The sequence below is a fragment of the Manduca sexta genome, chromosome 11 (assembly GCF_014839805.1).
Source record: "Manduca sexta isolate Smith_Timp_Sample1 chromosome 11, JHU_Msex_v1.0, whole genome shotgun sequence".
NCBI classification, from domain to species: Eukaryota; Metazoa; Arthropoda; class Insecta; order Lepidoptera; family Sphingidae; genus Manduca; species Manduca sexta.
In genome coordinates this window covers 13,280,919-13,297,126 of record NC_051125.1, presented here as the reverse complement: position 1 = coordinate 13,297,126, position 16,208 = coordinate 13,280,919, and the positions used below count along the sequence as shown (strand labels likewise).

The 16,208-nt window shown below is 35.7% G+C and overlaps 1 protein-coding gene across 1 annotated transcript; it reads right to left on the bottom strand.

Annotated features, from left to right (window-relative positions):
* Positions 1–386: 386 nt before the first annotated feature.
* LOC115444307 (connectin) lies at positions 387–5,816 on the bottom strand. Its single transcript, XM_030170040.2, has 2 exons — positions 4,763–5,816; positions 387–4,006 (listed from the first exon to the last, which is right to left on the bottom strand). Exons 1-2 carry the CDS (start codon positions 5,814–5,816, stop codon positions 3,507–3,509), a joined length of 1,554 nt encoding a protein of 517 aa, XP_030025900.1. The 3' UTR covers positions 387–3,506.
* Between the last annotated feature and the right edge of the window lie 10,392 nt (positions 5,817–16,208).

Below are 16,208 nucleotides of genomic sequence, written 5' to 3'. Positions count from 1 at the left end.
TAAATGTTTTACTTTTAAGCCGTACGGACGAAAATAATTAAAAATAAACCGTATTTTTTATAAGTATATATATATTTGTCACTTCTAAATTTAATCTGGAGCTTAAGCTCCTGAAAGGCTGGCTAGTGCAGTTACAATTTAATATCAACTACAAAGATGTTAAAATTATGACTTCCTTAACTTTTTGACAAATATGGTTGCTAATTTCCCTATAGGTAAGCTAGACGGCATGACCACAGTTTTATAAGAAGCCAATCAAATTAAATCTATATTTAGGTATTAAATAATAGTAATCAGCATTAAATTAAACATTAAACTTTCAAAAAATAGGAGAGCAAATTATATCAGAATAAACTTTGTAATAAAAAATCTAGTTTTTGGCCATCTTTTGACTATCATTCATTTTATCATTCAATCATTTATCTATCTCTCGTGTGCGGTTATATCCCCCGGTTTTACCCTAATTCCTTCACCGTTTTTTCCATAATACGTCATAGTATCGTAGCGGCAGTTTTTTTAAATAATCCGCAACAAAATGAAAGCTAGTAAAACATAATGAAAACCAGCTTCACAAACAACTAAAACGATTGTAATGGTATTTTTATTACGGAGCCAATGCTATCCCACCTCTCTTTCTAACTGTTGTATATTGTATACCTATATCCATCTCTGTCACTCCAGTTTGCGTCCCCGGAGTAATCCAGAATAATACGTAAAAAGGACTTTATTTTAAGTCGTTCTTAATTAGATGGGAATTGAAGTATTTTACTGTTTTAGGTTTTGATGGAAGACTCATTAAATTTCTGAAGCGTAAATACAGAACCAAAGGGACGGATACTGTTTCATTAATAACATTTTACTTTACGTAGCGATAACTAGTTGAATAACTTAATAAATTGATATTCCCACTGTATGTGTACGCATGCGTCATCAATCAGCCTGGCGCCGTCCACTGCTGGAGGTAGGCCTCCCCAAGAGAGCGCCAACCAGCCCGGTCTTGAGCAGCCCGGATCCATCCGCTACCCGCCCCTTTTCAAGTCCCACATACAGATTTACATTAAATTTTTGCGTATTTTTATGAAAGGTTCTCTCCAAATGCACTTGCTTTTGCTGTGAATGATTATTTTGAATTTGACAGTTTCAATCTGGCATTAGGGTAGTAGCTTCTCGCAATAACTCATGTACAAAATGCCTCACCGTTATGCCCGGCATGGATTCGGACAAAATCGAAGAACAATCGGATCGCATTTATTTTGTATACGCGGTGATATTGCTCGGCAAGCTGCGGCGCGTCTCTAAGGCCTTATTTAGATGGAGCAAATTTCCTCGTCTTGCACGTGCGATTCTTGAAAGTAAATAAAAATGTTGCCACGTTTGAAAAATGGCGAAGCAATTCTTACCCGTGTTGACAAGTGAGACTCGTCTCAAGAAATTTGCCGGAAAAAAATTGCCTCATCTAACTGCGGCTTAATAAGTTTCATAGTAAATATATCAATAATACGATTTGATTCTATTCGATTCGCCGCGACTATACCAGGCATTATGAAGATGAACGTCTAACATGAGATCACATGTCTTACTAGCTATAGAACATTGAATGTATTAACATGCTGTGTTTACAATACCGTATATATAATGTGCTCGAAGGAAAAATTTTGCGATTTTCCGTGGCTTATTTTATATGGATTTGTGATGGGTTCGTTGACTGCACATTGATGGGTATTTATATACATTTATTAAATGTACAGTCAGCCACAAAAGTGGTGAAACAAAGTCGAAACTTCAAATCTCCTTTAAACTTTTGTCTCCAAAACAATAATCGCTTTTTCTTCACTAAAATAAACTTCAAAGGGTTTACTTTATTTTAGATAAAGACAACAATTTCGACTGAGGTGAATGTGAAGAATCGTTTTGAAGTGTTAAATTTGTTCAGCTACTTTTGTGCCTGACTGTATATTCAAAATTGAGATTATATATCTCGTATTTAGGCTCCAGATTATTAGAAAAATTTACAAACTTAATCTGAAAATATATGTATAGAAATAACGCTCAAAACGTATTGAAAATATATAACTTCAAATACCATTAATATAAGTAGGAGAACATAGCTGCAGTTATGACAGGTTAAGATATAATAATTAATATTATAATTATAAGTTATTTAATGACTACGGACATTTATAGACATTTAGTGCTAGAAGTAAAATTAGAAAAGCAACGTACAATGTAACTACAAAAGCCAGCTGATGATCATTCTTCGCTTAATCAGGCTATTAAACAGAAGACATAACTAAAAAGATATAATGAATTCGTATTTTTCGACAAATTCATTGACTTAATTCTATGATCTGATGCATTAAGTAAAGGAACACAATTTGTTTTTGACCATACAGCACCTGATGGTAAGTGGAGTGGGGCCCAATAGAATGTAAACTGACGAGAGACGATTACCTCTCAACAGTCGACACAATTATGCCGGCCTGTTGAAACCGAACATACACAGGCTGATCCCGGAACGCGACACACTTATGTGAGCCACTATGGCGGGTTTTAACACCTTGTGTACGGTGGGAGCCATCCGGGCGGACATAAAGTATATACCACCACCAGCTTTTAAACTATCCTTCTGTAACTCATTGACGATATAACCCGGTAACTCGGCGGATGATATCACTAGTACGTATTGGTACGATAGCCTATCCTAACATATCGTAATTAAACTGGTTCTTAATATTTTTTGCATTTTGCGACACCAAATTAAAATACATCACACATCAAGTCTTTATCTTCAAAGATCTTTTCAACTGTCTACTTGGGCAGGAATGCAATTAAGACACCTACTTTGCGCCACGTGTGTTCCGTCCCATGATGTGATAACGGGCGAGAATTCTACAACATTTATAAGCTTTAAATGAACTCTAATGTTTTTACTTCAAGTAATCTCAGTCACACCTGTTTACATCTTTAACAGCGTGAAAACAGTGATACAACTGCGTTCCAATTATATAGGTAGTTGTACGGAACTGAACGTCCCCAAAAGCATTTCGCGTTCCATTACGTAGAAATGTCATGGTAAAGTTTAGTTACGCAATTAATACGGTGACTGCTATGTGATAATGCAATGGTCTTTATAATTTGTTGTTATGCGAAATCTGTTTTTTATAAAAGTACGGTAATAGCGATTATTTATGCTGTTTCTAGATCTTTTTATAATAATATGCTCACGGCAAAAGAATATTTAGAAATTGCTCTTCGGCTAATGTGAGGAGCATTATGCTTTTAACACGAATCCAAAAGATCTCGCCTTTGTACTAAGTAGCCTGTATATTCCAGGCGAAGAAAATTTAAGTTCAGTCTTAATTTTTACAATAATCATTTAAATGTAATCTCATTGATTGACTTGAAGATATTAAAAATATACAACAAATTCAATGTGCAGTCAACAAACAGTCTTAAAATACTTTGCTTACATAAACAACTAGTTCTGAAAATTGACTTGCTATTGCTTAAGTGAAGAAAAACACAAAACACGCAATCCTTAACGCTAAGTTAAAACTAAGTAGTCCGCAGCTATTCCTTTCGTGAAATCTGAACGTTTTCATTTCATTTTGTATTGGTATTACTGAGTCTATAACGTAGGGGGGTTCGGTAGACTTAACAGTCGTCTTAGGACAGGGAAGGGTTTCAGGACGTATCTTAAGAACTGTTCGCTTCACGCCTTTTTTAGCTGTTACATCGTTAGCTTCGACCAATTCTTTGAAATCTCCAGTTTTTTTCTCTGTAACATTTTTATCATTCAAAGTTTCGATTGTAAGGCCAGCGTGGAGGATGTCATGGTTGTATTCTACTGTGTCAGGTTCAGGCATTTTGTTGTACGCAGAACTGACTATGGGCGGATCCATTTTGCAAGTGACCGTGTCTAAGGAGTCCTTGGTGTTTTGACTCTTCGTTTCATTTCGCAGTGCATGCATCCACTTCAAATTGCAGTCGCAAGCGAAGTTGTTTTCTGGAATTAGAGATAACAATTTATTTTTATATTAGCTATTATAGTTATAAATAAATATAATTGAAAAAAGAAAATTGAAAAGATAATTTAACATAATCCGTCCTAATGAAAACTGGTTTTACAATAAAAGAGTCCCGAAATAAACGAGATTTTATATCAACTGTTATGAAACTACAATAAAGCTCGACTTTAGTAGAATAGTGATTCTAGCAAGAAATTATGAGCAAACTTATTTGGGACAACTATTTTCATTGTACATTAGTAAACATGACTCGAGATGAATGAAATGCCTTAATACATCGCATGAGAGGTTAACAATGTTAATTTGAACATTATACGTTTTTCATATTGTATATGCGTTCATCTAAATGTAAGGAAAAGGAGAAAAAATATGTAAAAGAATCACACATAAAATTACATTTCTTTTCCTTTTCCTTGGAAGCAAATAAACCTTTGTTTCTCGTCTATAATGAGTTTGAAACTGAATTTGATTTTATGTAAATTTTGCAGTTAAAATAAATTCAAAGTTCAGTGGGTGAAAAAACTTTGCCGTGCTAAACGTTCCCTACTGACCAATTCAAAATCACATTATAACAATATAATGCACAACATTATATACCATAGCGAGTTTAGTAAGAAGACCCTTAACGTTCATAAAATAGCTAAACTTTGCCAGTGCGTTAAAGTTACTGTATTACGCGACTTAATTTTCAACGTATGTTAAATTTATCAAAGGGGAATTGAAATTCAGATTACCCTCGAGTAACAAATTGCTGTTCAGAGGCTTTAAATTGTCCAGTATGGGTTTGATGTTGTCGAAAGTTAGCGCATGAAGTTCGTTCGAACGTAGATCCAGGGAGCTCAGGCCGCGCACGCCTTCAAACAGCCCGGACGGTAGCGCGGCGAGTTTATTGTCGTCGAGGGACAACTTTTTCAACTGCGACAACCCATCGAAAGCTCGCTCCGATATATATTTTAAATCGTTCTTTCCCAGCAACAGCTCTTGCAGGTTCCATAGCTCCGCGAATGTGAACTCGGTCAGATTGTGTATTCTGTTTCTCCTCAAATCCAATTTCCTCAAGTTGGCCAATCCGTCAAAAGTCCTCCGGTTCAGATGATATATGTTGTTTTTGTTCAAATCCAACTCTAGTAGATTGAAAGTGTGCTGAAACGTGCCGTTGCGTATCGTTGATATATTGTTTTTTGTGAAAACAAGTTTCTGCAACTTTGGCACATCATAAAAAGCCTCTGTATCGATGTCGATAATCATGTTGTCTTCGAGATTTATCGTCGTTATATTCGGCAGGTGTGCGAATGCGTATTGCTGAAGTGTTTCTATTTGATTCTGCGACAGCCCCGCCTCTTTCAAGTTAGTTAGATTTGCAAAGGCGAATGGTGTCACGTCTATAATGTTACCGTATTTTATATTGATAGATCGGAGGCGTTGTAAGTAGTATAATGCTTTCGTGGGAACGTAGCCGAGCGCCCCTTCGACACGGACGTTGAATGACAAAGTTTGCAAAGTGGGCTGTGAGGCGAAACTCTGCCAGATGAGATCGTCGCGCGGTATTCCTCCGTTGAATACCCAGCATTCCGCTTTTGTAGCATTTCTAGGTTCTCTTGTATTTTCGCAGTAGCAATGCACTTTTGAATCTCTGTCTGTTATGTCGCATATGTTCTTTTGGAAGCCGCCGGTCTTTTCCTTGCTGCGCCGCTTGTTGTTGTCTCTGGCTTGCACGTTAATGGACATCTCGTTGACGAGCGCAAACGTGATTAATATGTAGATGATGCCAGCTATGCGACGCTCCATTTTCTGTAACAAACGAAATGAACAAATTAAACAAAGGAAGCGAATGTAAATAACGGTTGGCATTTCGTATTCAAAGGGTATGTAACAAGTCTATTGAGTTTTATACAAGTTAAATATGTCACGCGCTATCGCAAACGCAAACTTCGCGAGAATGGTCGCCTTGTTGCAATATGAATGATGTGCAAACAATATAAATTGTGATGTAAATTTCCTTGTGGAATACTCCAGAGTATACATTCTTACTTTAACTATATCACTTAAAGATAACATGATAAGTTTAAAAACTGATATAATCGAAGTTTTACAAATCAGTAGATGTAGTTAGTCTTTATTTAACCTGTGTCCTCCAATTTGTTATTACATAGGTGTTTATTTGTCACCTTGCATTTACACTGATTTAGTATAGAGGTAAAGTTTGTGTTTTCATAATAATGGTGATATCTAGGACTCCTGAGGTGTCTCTAAAAGTTTGTTCCTTATCGCACACAATACTTAGGTAACAAAAAAAAAAATATTTAAGTAAATTTTTTAAATAGAATTAAAATTTTGCTAAAAATAAAAGTAAGTTTACGATAAATTTTAGAATATAACAAAAAGGCATACTTCCTATTTACACCCACATTTAATTTACTTTCGGGTCCAATTCAGGTAAAATGTAAAGTAAAATTCACGGAACCCACACTGTAGGTGTTAATATCCGTGAGTTACGGCCGGGTGTGTGGCCGCAAAAATTACGACTGCATAAATAAAGAGAACACTCTGTACCACACACTAATCCCTTTGAGAGATTACAACACTGTGGTGACGGCTTCCGAACGTAATTTAATGTATTAAAGGTCCGTTCGCACGTTAGACGTGATGTTTAAAATAGTAACACTATTGTTTAGCAGCCGTTTTCAATAAACGATCTCAATCTCAATCTTCAATCCGATTCTGAGAATGAACCAATCAAAATAACTCATTTGTTAGCACGTGAAAAAATCTTTGTTCTGATTGGTGCATTATTGCGATAGATCGAAAAATGCGATCGGGATCATTTATTAAAAATGGCGGTTGGTGACGTAAGATAGTTTGAATCTATTAGTGTAATAAGGTTGACTTGGAACATCAAGCAATTTTCCCTTCTTCTTAAGTGGGATGTGTATACCATAACCAGCTATGTTACGTCCCAAGTAGTAAGGGATGAGCTTACTAGCCTTTACTAGACACAGTTGCAGACTAAGCCAAAAACTTAATATCAATACATGATTCTGAGATCGAACCCAGGAACTTAGCATAGCAAACGTACTGAGTACATAATTAGGCTACCTTACCGTAGCACTTGAGAAAGCATTTATTTATTTATTTAAAGTACCACCTTTGTATGCGGCTTCACTGGCGGAGAATTATTTGAAATTTTTTAAAAGTACCCTTCCGTTTTTAGGGTTCAAATTTATTTCGCACTAATTCATCAAAATATGTTTAGGCGTATAACCGTGAAAGCTTTAATTACGATACAGTATTACGGATAGTACTCAGCATCGTGTCGTCTCCTAGTTCTATGAACGGATCTTGTGTACAGAGCATGCGACTCGTAATCCGTAATGGGTTTCAAATAATTAACGAGTCAAATGTACCATTGTCGGATTTAATATATGTTTCAAATGTTCCGCCATAGTTTGTTCAACTCTGTGTCAAATTATCTGGTAGCTCGCGTGATTACGAGGCTAAAGGGATTTTGATCCATATATTGATGTCTATAATGATTGTAAATGTCGTATCTTGCAGAGATAGTATAAAGGTTTGCTGTAGCGAGGATATTGAACCGTAATTAAGGAACATATATAATTATATGTTATCGAGGGCACGTAAATGACGCATAATAACATACTATTGTAACAAAAAAACGAATTAATGTTGTGTCAGGATCAGATTTGAATACCTTCCTTATATAAATAATATAAAATGCAAGTATGGATGTATATGTGATATTGACTACTACTTTAAACGGTAAATGTTCTACATACACTTACATAGATATCACCAAACCATATTCAATCAGACTTACACAATGAAAACAAAACGATCCCCACACGGCGACCGTCACCATAACTCAAACAATATCAAGTAATCGCCCACTAAATATCCTTCAGGGAGCGAACGGGTTGGACCAAAAAACCGACCTCACTCTGAGAGATCTTGATAAAAACAAACGCGAAGCCCCCTTGATACAGAGAGATTTATTACTCAACATCTCTGAAGTAGTACAGATATTTTCTTTTGAGCAAACAGATTTAGGCGCCGCGTGGGATTCGGGCGAGCTTAAAGGGTTATTAGAAAACGTGTGTCGAATGGTTATTTCGGTTATCTTTTGATAATGTTTCCGATTATTAATGCTTTGGGGTTTTTGGTGAATCTCACGGGCGACGTGCATACCTAAAATCACTCAATTTTTCTCTTTTCAAAAGTCCACAGTAAGGTAGGTAAAAGTAAGGTCCATATTTCGCCAGCTATGATAGGTTCCAGGTACTCAAAGACGAGCCTTTAATCTATTGCCGAACAGTAATATATCTCATGATGTTATTGAGAACAAGCCATCGGGTTGAAATTTAAATTTTTCAAATGGAAAATCTCATTTAAATTTAACTGCAACCAACAATCCAGTACACTGCTATTATAATAGGGTGAACACAAAGACTTGAACGGCGAACAAAAAATACTTGAGAACTGAAGAACTGCATTTTAAAATAATTATTTTTGAGGTACCCAATGGGGTATACGTTGCTGTTTATTTGCTAATTATGATATTATACAAGAAAGATTTTTAGCCTAGGTATACTAAAAGGTGACATGGGTTTCAATATAATATTAACAATTGTTTGAGGATATAGTTACAAAGGAGATACTAAAAATGTTTTAATAGCTCCTTTGATTTTAATAAATAAAGACATATTATAAATAAAATTGGATGATGAAAATTGTTTTTTATGTATTATCCGAGAATTATAAAATGGGTGAACGGATGCAGTTCTCACTATAATAGTTCAGATCATCAGTACTCAAATACAACATAAAAATGAGCTAATATGACAACCACAAAAAATTGCAAACAATTACATGTCGTTAGATCTTTGTTAAAACATTTACTACAGCATCTCTTCCACAGCTTGTGAAAAAAGTTTTTAAATCCTTGCAAACCATAAAAAATCATATCCAACATTATGAACCAGTAATAACAACTAAGAAACATTCTCTTAACAAATTATCATTTTAACCAGAAACCAAAACTATAAACTTGTGGAAACAAACACCAAGTCGCAGCCGCGTGACACGCTCACAAAAGAATGAGTCGAGTCAACAACCCAAACTGCTGAGTTATTTGGCTTTGAAATTCAAATGTAAGTAGGGGTGTGAAACTAAGGATACTGGATGTTTAGTTCTTGTTGAGTTTGTATTGTTTGATTGATTTAATTATTATTTTCGTGATGTTTCGACAATTCCTCGAAATTTAAGATCGAATTAGCATTATAATAATATAAAGTACTTATACTTTTTAGTGTTTATCGTTTTGTATTATACTATTTTTATCACGATTTCTAGTATGGCTTATGCTGTCAGTTCTTATAACTAAAGTCTTAATTTCATGTTAACTACAATCTGTTAATACATTTTTCAATTTGAACTTCCACAATTTCAAAAGAACCTCCTTAATTTTAAAGTCTAAAATAAATCTCAAAACTGCATTGAAGCTAAACGTCCAAACTTATCGGCTTTAGCGTCACGTTAACTACAAAAGAGATACGATATGTTCTATCCCTAGCAAAGACGCATGTTTCAGCTTCGTACTTATCTGATTCTCTTTGTAGTCACCATTGTTTCGCGTCAGCTTTAAGATTTTCATAAGCATTTTAACATGCCATTATTTTCAGATCTCGATCTTTTGTTACGTCACATTGTGTATGCAGTTTTGCATGGTTTGTTACGAAGACAACTTATTTTATTTTTGAACCTTGAGTTTTAACTTATACAGATTACTTAACATTAGATTGCACTGGCACGTTTGCATACTATGCTGACTATCGCAAGCGAAAATCGCCCTATGTAGCATAGAGTTACAATAGCTTATTAGAACCAAAATGCTTGCCAGTATTTAGTGTACCCACTCCATCTTATACGAGAATTTAATAGCAGCAACCGCAACACGATGTTAGCTATAGCGGACCACAGTCCGGCGATTAAATGGCAATTAAGCAAACAAAATTACATCCAAACGCTGTTTTTAGCAACGAAACTATTTTAACAATTGCTGGTGGTAGGATATATTTTATATCTGCCAAGATGGCGATTGCCGTACTCATGGTATTAAAACCCGCCATAGTGGCTAACGTAGGTGTGTCACGTTCTGGGATCAGCCTGTGTATATTCGATTTCAACAGGCCGGCATAATTGTATCGACTGCCGAGGGGTAATCATCTCTCATCAGTCGACATTCTATTGAACCCCACTCCTCTTACCAAGGTGCAGTGGGATCTCTTTGCCGTACACGAATAAAAAAACGAAATAGCGTCAACAGCTGCATTTATTTTTATTTTTTTTTACTTTCCTTTATCACATAGAAGGTAGGTAGAAGGTAGGCTGTAAAGACATAATTTTATCTACAATGTTGTTTGATTGTGTAGGTGTTCTTGCGGCGTCGAGCACTTAGGATAATTGTTTTCTCAAAATAACATTCTTCGAATCGTTATTTATGCGTGGTGTAATTGTGTATTTGTTCTGTAATCCCCAAAATTCCTTCCCACAAATAAACTAACAACACAAATTTGATTACTTCCTGTTATTACAAAGTATATTAAGGTCTATAGTTCATAATATTATTATTATAATCCAGAGGTTCCTAAACATGTTTTCTCATAAACCCCTTTCAAAATTTTACTTGTTCCGGTGGACCTTTTTTACTATCTGCCTATTTTGATAGGTGAAGTCAAGCCAATATTTTAGTAGTTTACTATCAAACCAGATAAATTTTCGTGGAGTTCCGCTTACGAATTATGGACTTCTATTTTTTGGTTACGCCAACGTAGACCCAAGTCAAGTCTTCTGTGGACCCATGGGGTCCACCTGGACCACTTTGAGAGTCAATGATATAATCTTAAAGCGATAATATCAACATTCCTTTCAAGATTCAAACCGGTGCTTAAGGCTAAGTTAAGTTGTACATACATGAATGTTTATTAGCAAGCCTTCAATTAACGCCAGAATTCCGTAGAGTGTGCCACAGATAGTTGCTTTTAATGTTATCCTGGCTTCTAATAACTGTCTAATACTGGCATAGATACAGTTAACAGTATATTTCCTAACATTCCTTGGGTATAATAAAGTTTAATCATTTCCCTATATGTGATAGTAATTTTCTTTATTAGTTTAATAAACCGTTTTAGAGTTTTACGTATGAAATTAAAAAACAAAATGTATTTTTTGTTCACGCGAATTTTAGACATCGAAATAAACAATTTTACGTTTTTTTTCGCGATTTTTTTCAGAAGCATTTTTTTTGGATTTATTATTAATAAAATAGTTTTTTTTTGTACGTGGCAGGTGTTAATTTAGAAGCTAGGATATGGTAAAAAGCAGCGATAGTCTAGTTGGTTGTGGGACGGATTGCCGAGACGAATGTCCGCTGGTTCAAATCTTAAGGGCTACCACTGACTTTTCTAAACTTATGTGAGTATTCTTTAAGAACGATCGCTTGCTTTAACGGTGGGAGAAAACATCTCAAGGAAAACTGCAAACCTAAAAAGTTCTCCATATTAATTTAAAAGGTATAATATTATGACGTCTCCAACTCGCCCTACGCCAGCGTGGACTTAGGCCTAAACGTTCAGTTCTCGATAGTAGAGGAGGCCGGTGCCCATCATTATTATTATATAAATACTAGTTGTGCCCGCGGCTTCGAACACGTGGAAATCAGTATGTCACAAAGGTTTTCCCGCGTAAATCCCGACCCACAAGATTTTTTACAACCTTGCGACCTCTTCAACATTTGTCTTTATATTTCAGTAAATTTATATAAAACTGTAATGTACTATTAACGTAACCTTTCTCAAGAATTGCACTATCTTTTAGTAAAAACTTTACAAAAATCCGTTCAGTACATTTTGAGAAAATCTATCACATACAGACAGCTTATGGGGACTTAGTTTTATTATTATAAATATGTATAGATTTACAAGAAACCAACTAATAACTATTTTTGTTATGAGAGCAAATTAGTAGCGTGTGGTACATAATTCCCCACATAATGTTTAGTGGTATGACCCTTGTGTATCGTATGTCGTATAATTATCGCGGTCAGCGGTCTATCGAATGTGGTCGAATGCTCCAATATTACCAGATATCCTTTATGAGTATCGTGTTCAAATTGAATAGTGGACTCTATTGGTATCATCTATACATTAGATGGGTATTTGAAAGTTCGCAAATTATTTTCGCAACTCCGAAATCAAAACTGAGAATTATTAGAATAAAAGCAGTGTTTTATTGCGAAGCGTTGAGTGAGATAAGGGTATTAATGCATTTTGATTTTGAAGTTTTTATTTCTTTTTATTAATAAAAATCCAGTAATTGGCAGACATTATAATTTATATTTTGTGACTAATTCTCTGGAAGATTATGCATATAAACAGCCACCGTCAAATGTGTAAAAAATTATAGGAAATTAATTTATGTCAAATTCTTAATCTCGTATTATAATGTTATACGAGATGATAACTTTTAATAAATAATTTAATGTTACGGACAGCCGCCAAAAGTAATTACACCGGTTGACCGTTAACTTTGACAAGGTGTTAACACGCGCCCAGAGGGAGCCGGGTGATTGACGCGGGACCTTTTCAAATTAAATAAGTTATCGCGGCAACCCTTTAATTTTTTTACTGTGCCCAAATGAGTTGTTGGCTTTTCACGTCATTATTTAATTTTCTGGTTCACTCTGTTTTCGATAATAATATTTCTTTGTGATTTGAGTATTTTTGTATAAGTTATTATATTATAGACAGTGGGTCTATTAGCAATTAAACCTTGATCTAATAAATGATTGAAATTAACTTTAACAATATATTTACCAACTGCACATATATTCGTGTCAATGCAAGCTTCGATTCCGCGTGTTACTTCACATACAGTAAAATCAAAAACAGAATTACAATATATAAACCAGGCTTTAAGCCTTTCATAGCCTGAACCTAGAACGGGTCCAAAGATCTCGAGACCTAACAAAACTCATAAAAGTTAACGCTCTGTCCTTGATAGTAATTTAAGAGACATTTTCATTCCTTCACTGAACTGATAGGCTATTAACTTCTCCGAGACTATTATTAATAGTGGAGTACAACGGGAATACCGTCGAGTAAGTTTTACAGAAATTTACACGGAGTACGCGCTGGGAATGGCGAAGTCACGAATCGGGTAAGGAGTGCTTACGAGAGTGTTTACTGATGATAAGGATGGGGCTTGCTCGATGGATTGATAATGTAATTTTAGTAATGCATTTAATACGAGACGAGCTTGTCGTTCGCCTGATGGTAAGCGATACGACCGCCTATAAACAGTGGAAACACAATCTAACAAATTGAATTAAGTATTGTTTGGTATTCCACTGCGCTCGCCATCCTGACATGAGATGTCTTATCATTTCTAGTAGTTATACTGGCTACAGTGTTCTTCAAACCGGAACACAACAGTAACTACACACTGCTGCCTGGCGGCAGAAATAGACATTGCGGTGGTTCCTGCTCAGGCGGACTCTCACATATGAGGGACCTATTAGTTATCAATTAATAAAAATTTGGGTTTTTCTGCTCAGTATCAGCCCGGAGTCTGGAATTTGTGCCCGATATGGCGATAGGCTCGCCCCCTATCACATCATGGGACGGAACATACTTGGCGAAAAGTGGGTGCCCTAGTTGCGCCTCTGCATACCCCTTCGGGGATAAAATGCGTAATGTTATGTATGTATGTATGTATGTAATAAAAATTAAAATTTAAGGCGAAATGTTGTTAATTATTCTATTGCTATTCTAATAAGGAAGAGTGATATTTTTATGTATAAAGAGACGAAACAAACACGACTGCCTTCTAGCAATACGACCTAGAGCATAATGTTATAAAGCTCTATGTAATTCCACTCTTCATTAAAAGACATGACATGCTGAGCCTTATAATGTCCAGTAATAAAGGCTATAATTTCCGTGCCCTCAGAATGAAGGTTATATCTTCGAAAGGTCGTGTCTAAAAACTTAACATATAATCATTAAAAAATCGTTTAGTAGTTTTATTTCACTGGCTTCTTAAAACAGAAGACAAAAGTACTGCTTGGTGGTAGAAATACTGAATAAGATCTTTGACGTCAATGTTAGATCTCATCAGAGCCAATAATTACAATATATACAAAGCCATAAAATCTGGAAGAGTTAATGCTGTTCCATTTGATTTGCACAAAGCAAAGCTACGTAACTATACAGAGCTCGCATGGGTCTATTTGTTTAACGGCCTCAGTAGCGTAGTTGTAATTGTACACGGTATGAGTACGACGACCGCGTTGCGGCCCTAGGTTTCATTCCTAGGTTGAGCCATAATAATTGTGACTACCTATTCAAAGATAAGATAAGATGTAGAATATGTTTTAACATAAGTTTTAAAAAGCTAGTTCATTATAATTATCACCATCATTTCAGCCGGAAATCGTCCACTGCTGGACATAGGCCTCCCCCATTGAGCGCCACAGGGACCGGTTCTGGGACCCCCATCCATCGGACTCCGGCGACCCGCACCATGTCGTCGGTCCATTTCGAGGGGTGCCTGCGTCTTCCGGTTCGTGGTCGCGACTCCAGAACTTTTCCTCCCCAACGACCATCAGTTCTACAAGCTATGTGTCCTGCCCACTGCCACTTGAGTTTCTCTACTCGTTTATTGGTAATTAAATTTGGTAATATAGTAATTTGTTAAGATGTAAAAACCTTTTTACATCTTAAAAATTACTCGAAGATTGGAGTCAGGAACTTGATACCCCTGTGCCTCGGAAAGCACGCAGAGCCGTTGCTCCTGCGCGTGATTTCTCGCGGGTCATGTCGGATTACCGTCTCACCGGACTATGATTCTGAAGGAACAGAGTGCACCTGTGTATTGTGCACACACTTGTCCACTACAATATCTCCTACATACTTGGCTGATTCCATTAAGATTGGCCGGTGTGGCCGAAATTCGGTTAGAAAGGAATTATTTATTTAAGCTTCTGCGATGTAGTAATAAGTATGCACTGCATATTCTATACCAACACTTCAAGAGTAGAATGAAACGTTACTGTAACAAACGTTAAACAATTAGAATGCAGATTTTATTCCGTAGTAAAGTTCTTGCAAATTAAACTTCACATTATTTGTTTTTTGTATGAAAAGTTACGTTGAATCTGCATTTCTCGGAAGTCAAACTATACTAACCATTCATATGAAAAACACTTTTAAAGTACCAACGTATCTTAATACAATTTCTATGACTGCTTGTATAATGTGGCTTGGCTCAAAAATATGAAATATTCCTTATTTCCTTACCTAAGTTAATTGAGCATTAAAAATATTTTTTGAAATTTCCCAAGAGTTGTCTCATTCAAAAGTTTTTTTTTTCATACCGATATTTTACAGTACAATAAAAATCGATTAATGGATTTTATTATACAATCATTACGTCTTATATGTAATAACTCGGTATTATCAGCAGTAGTTATTTAAAAGTAAAGTCTAAAGCAGGAACTAAATGGTCAACCGATTTCTTGCTACTTGAATAATGAAATATTGTATAACATTTAACCTTTTTCTTCTATCTGTCTTATGCCTTTATTATTGCAATGGCAACTTCATTTTAAAATTGTTTTATTTTATTACTTAATTTTCGTCTATGATATTATAATATCTGCCCTGTTGCACGATGGACCATACGACTTGAAAAAGGCGGCATGTAGCGGATGGATGCAGGTTACTTAAGACCGGGTTGACGTTCACTAGGGAGGCCTACCGTTAGCATTGGACGGCGATAGGCTGATAGTATTGTGTTGTATATAAACTATTTTTGGTCTAGAGAATTTTGGAATAATTTCACAAAATCCAAAGATTACAATCTAAACTAAATCCAACACCAACCACCACAACATCAATAAATAAATCAGTGTCATCTACAAATCTGTTCCACATCACTACTCGTAATTCGATACGCGGAAAATTACGCATTATTGTCACGTAGGCAAGGTAACCGGGGCCGCACTTATCATTCGTTTTTTCTGTAATAAATCTCTTTGGAGATTGGATTGGCAGCCTCTGCCGCACAATCGGCTTTCAAATTGATTTTATTAGGATAGCTTTTTAC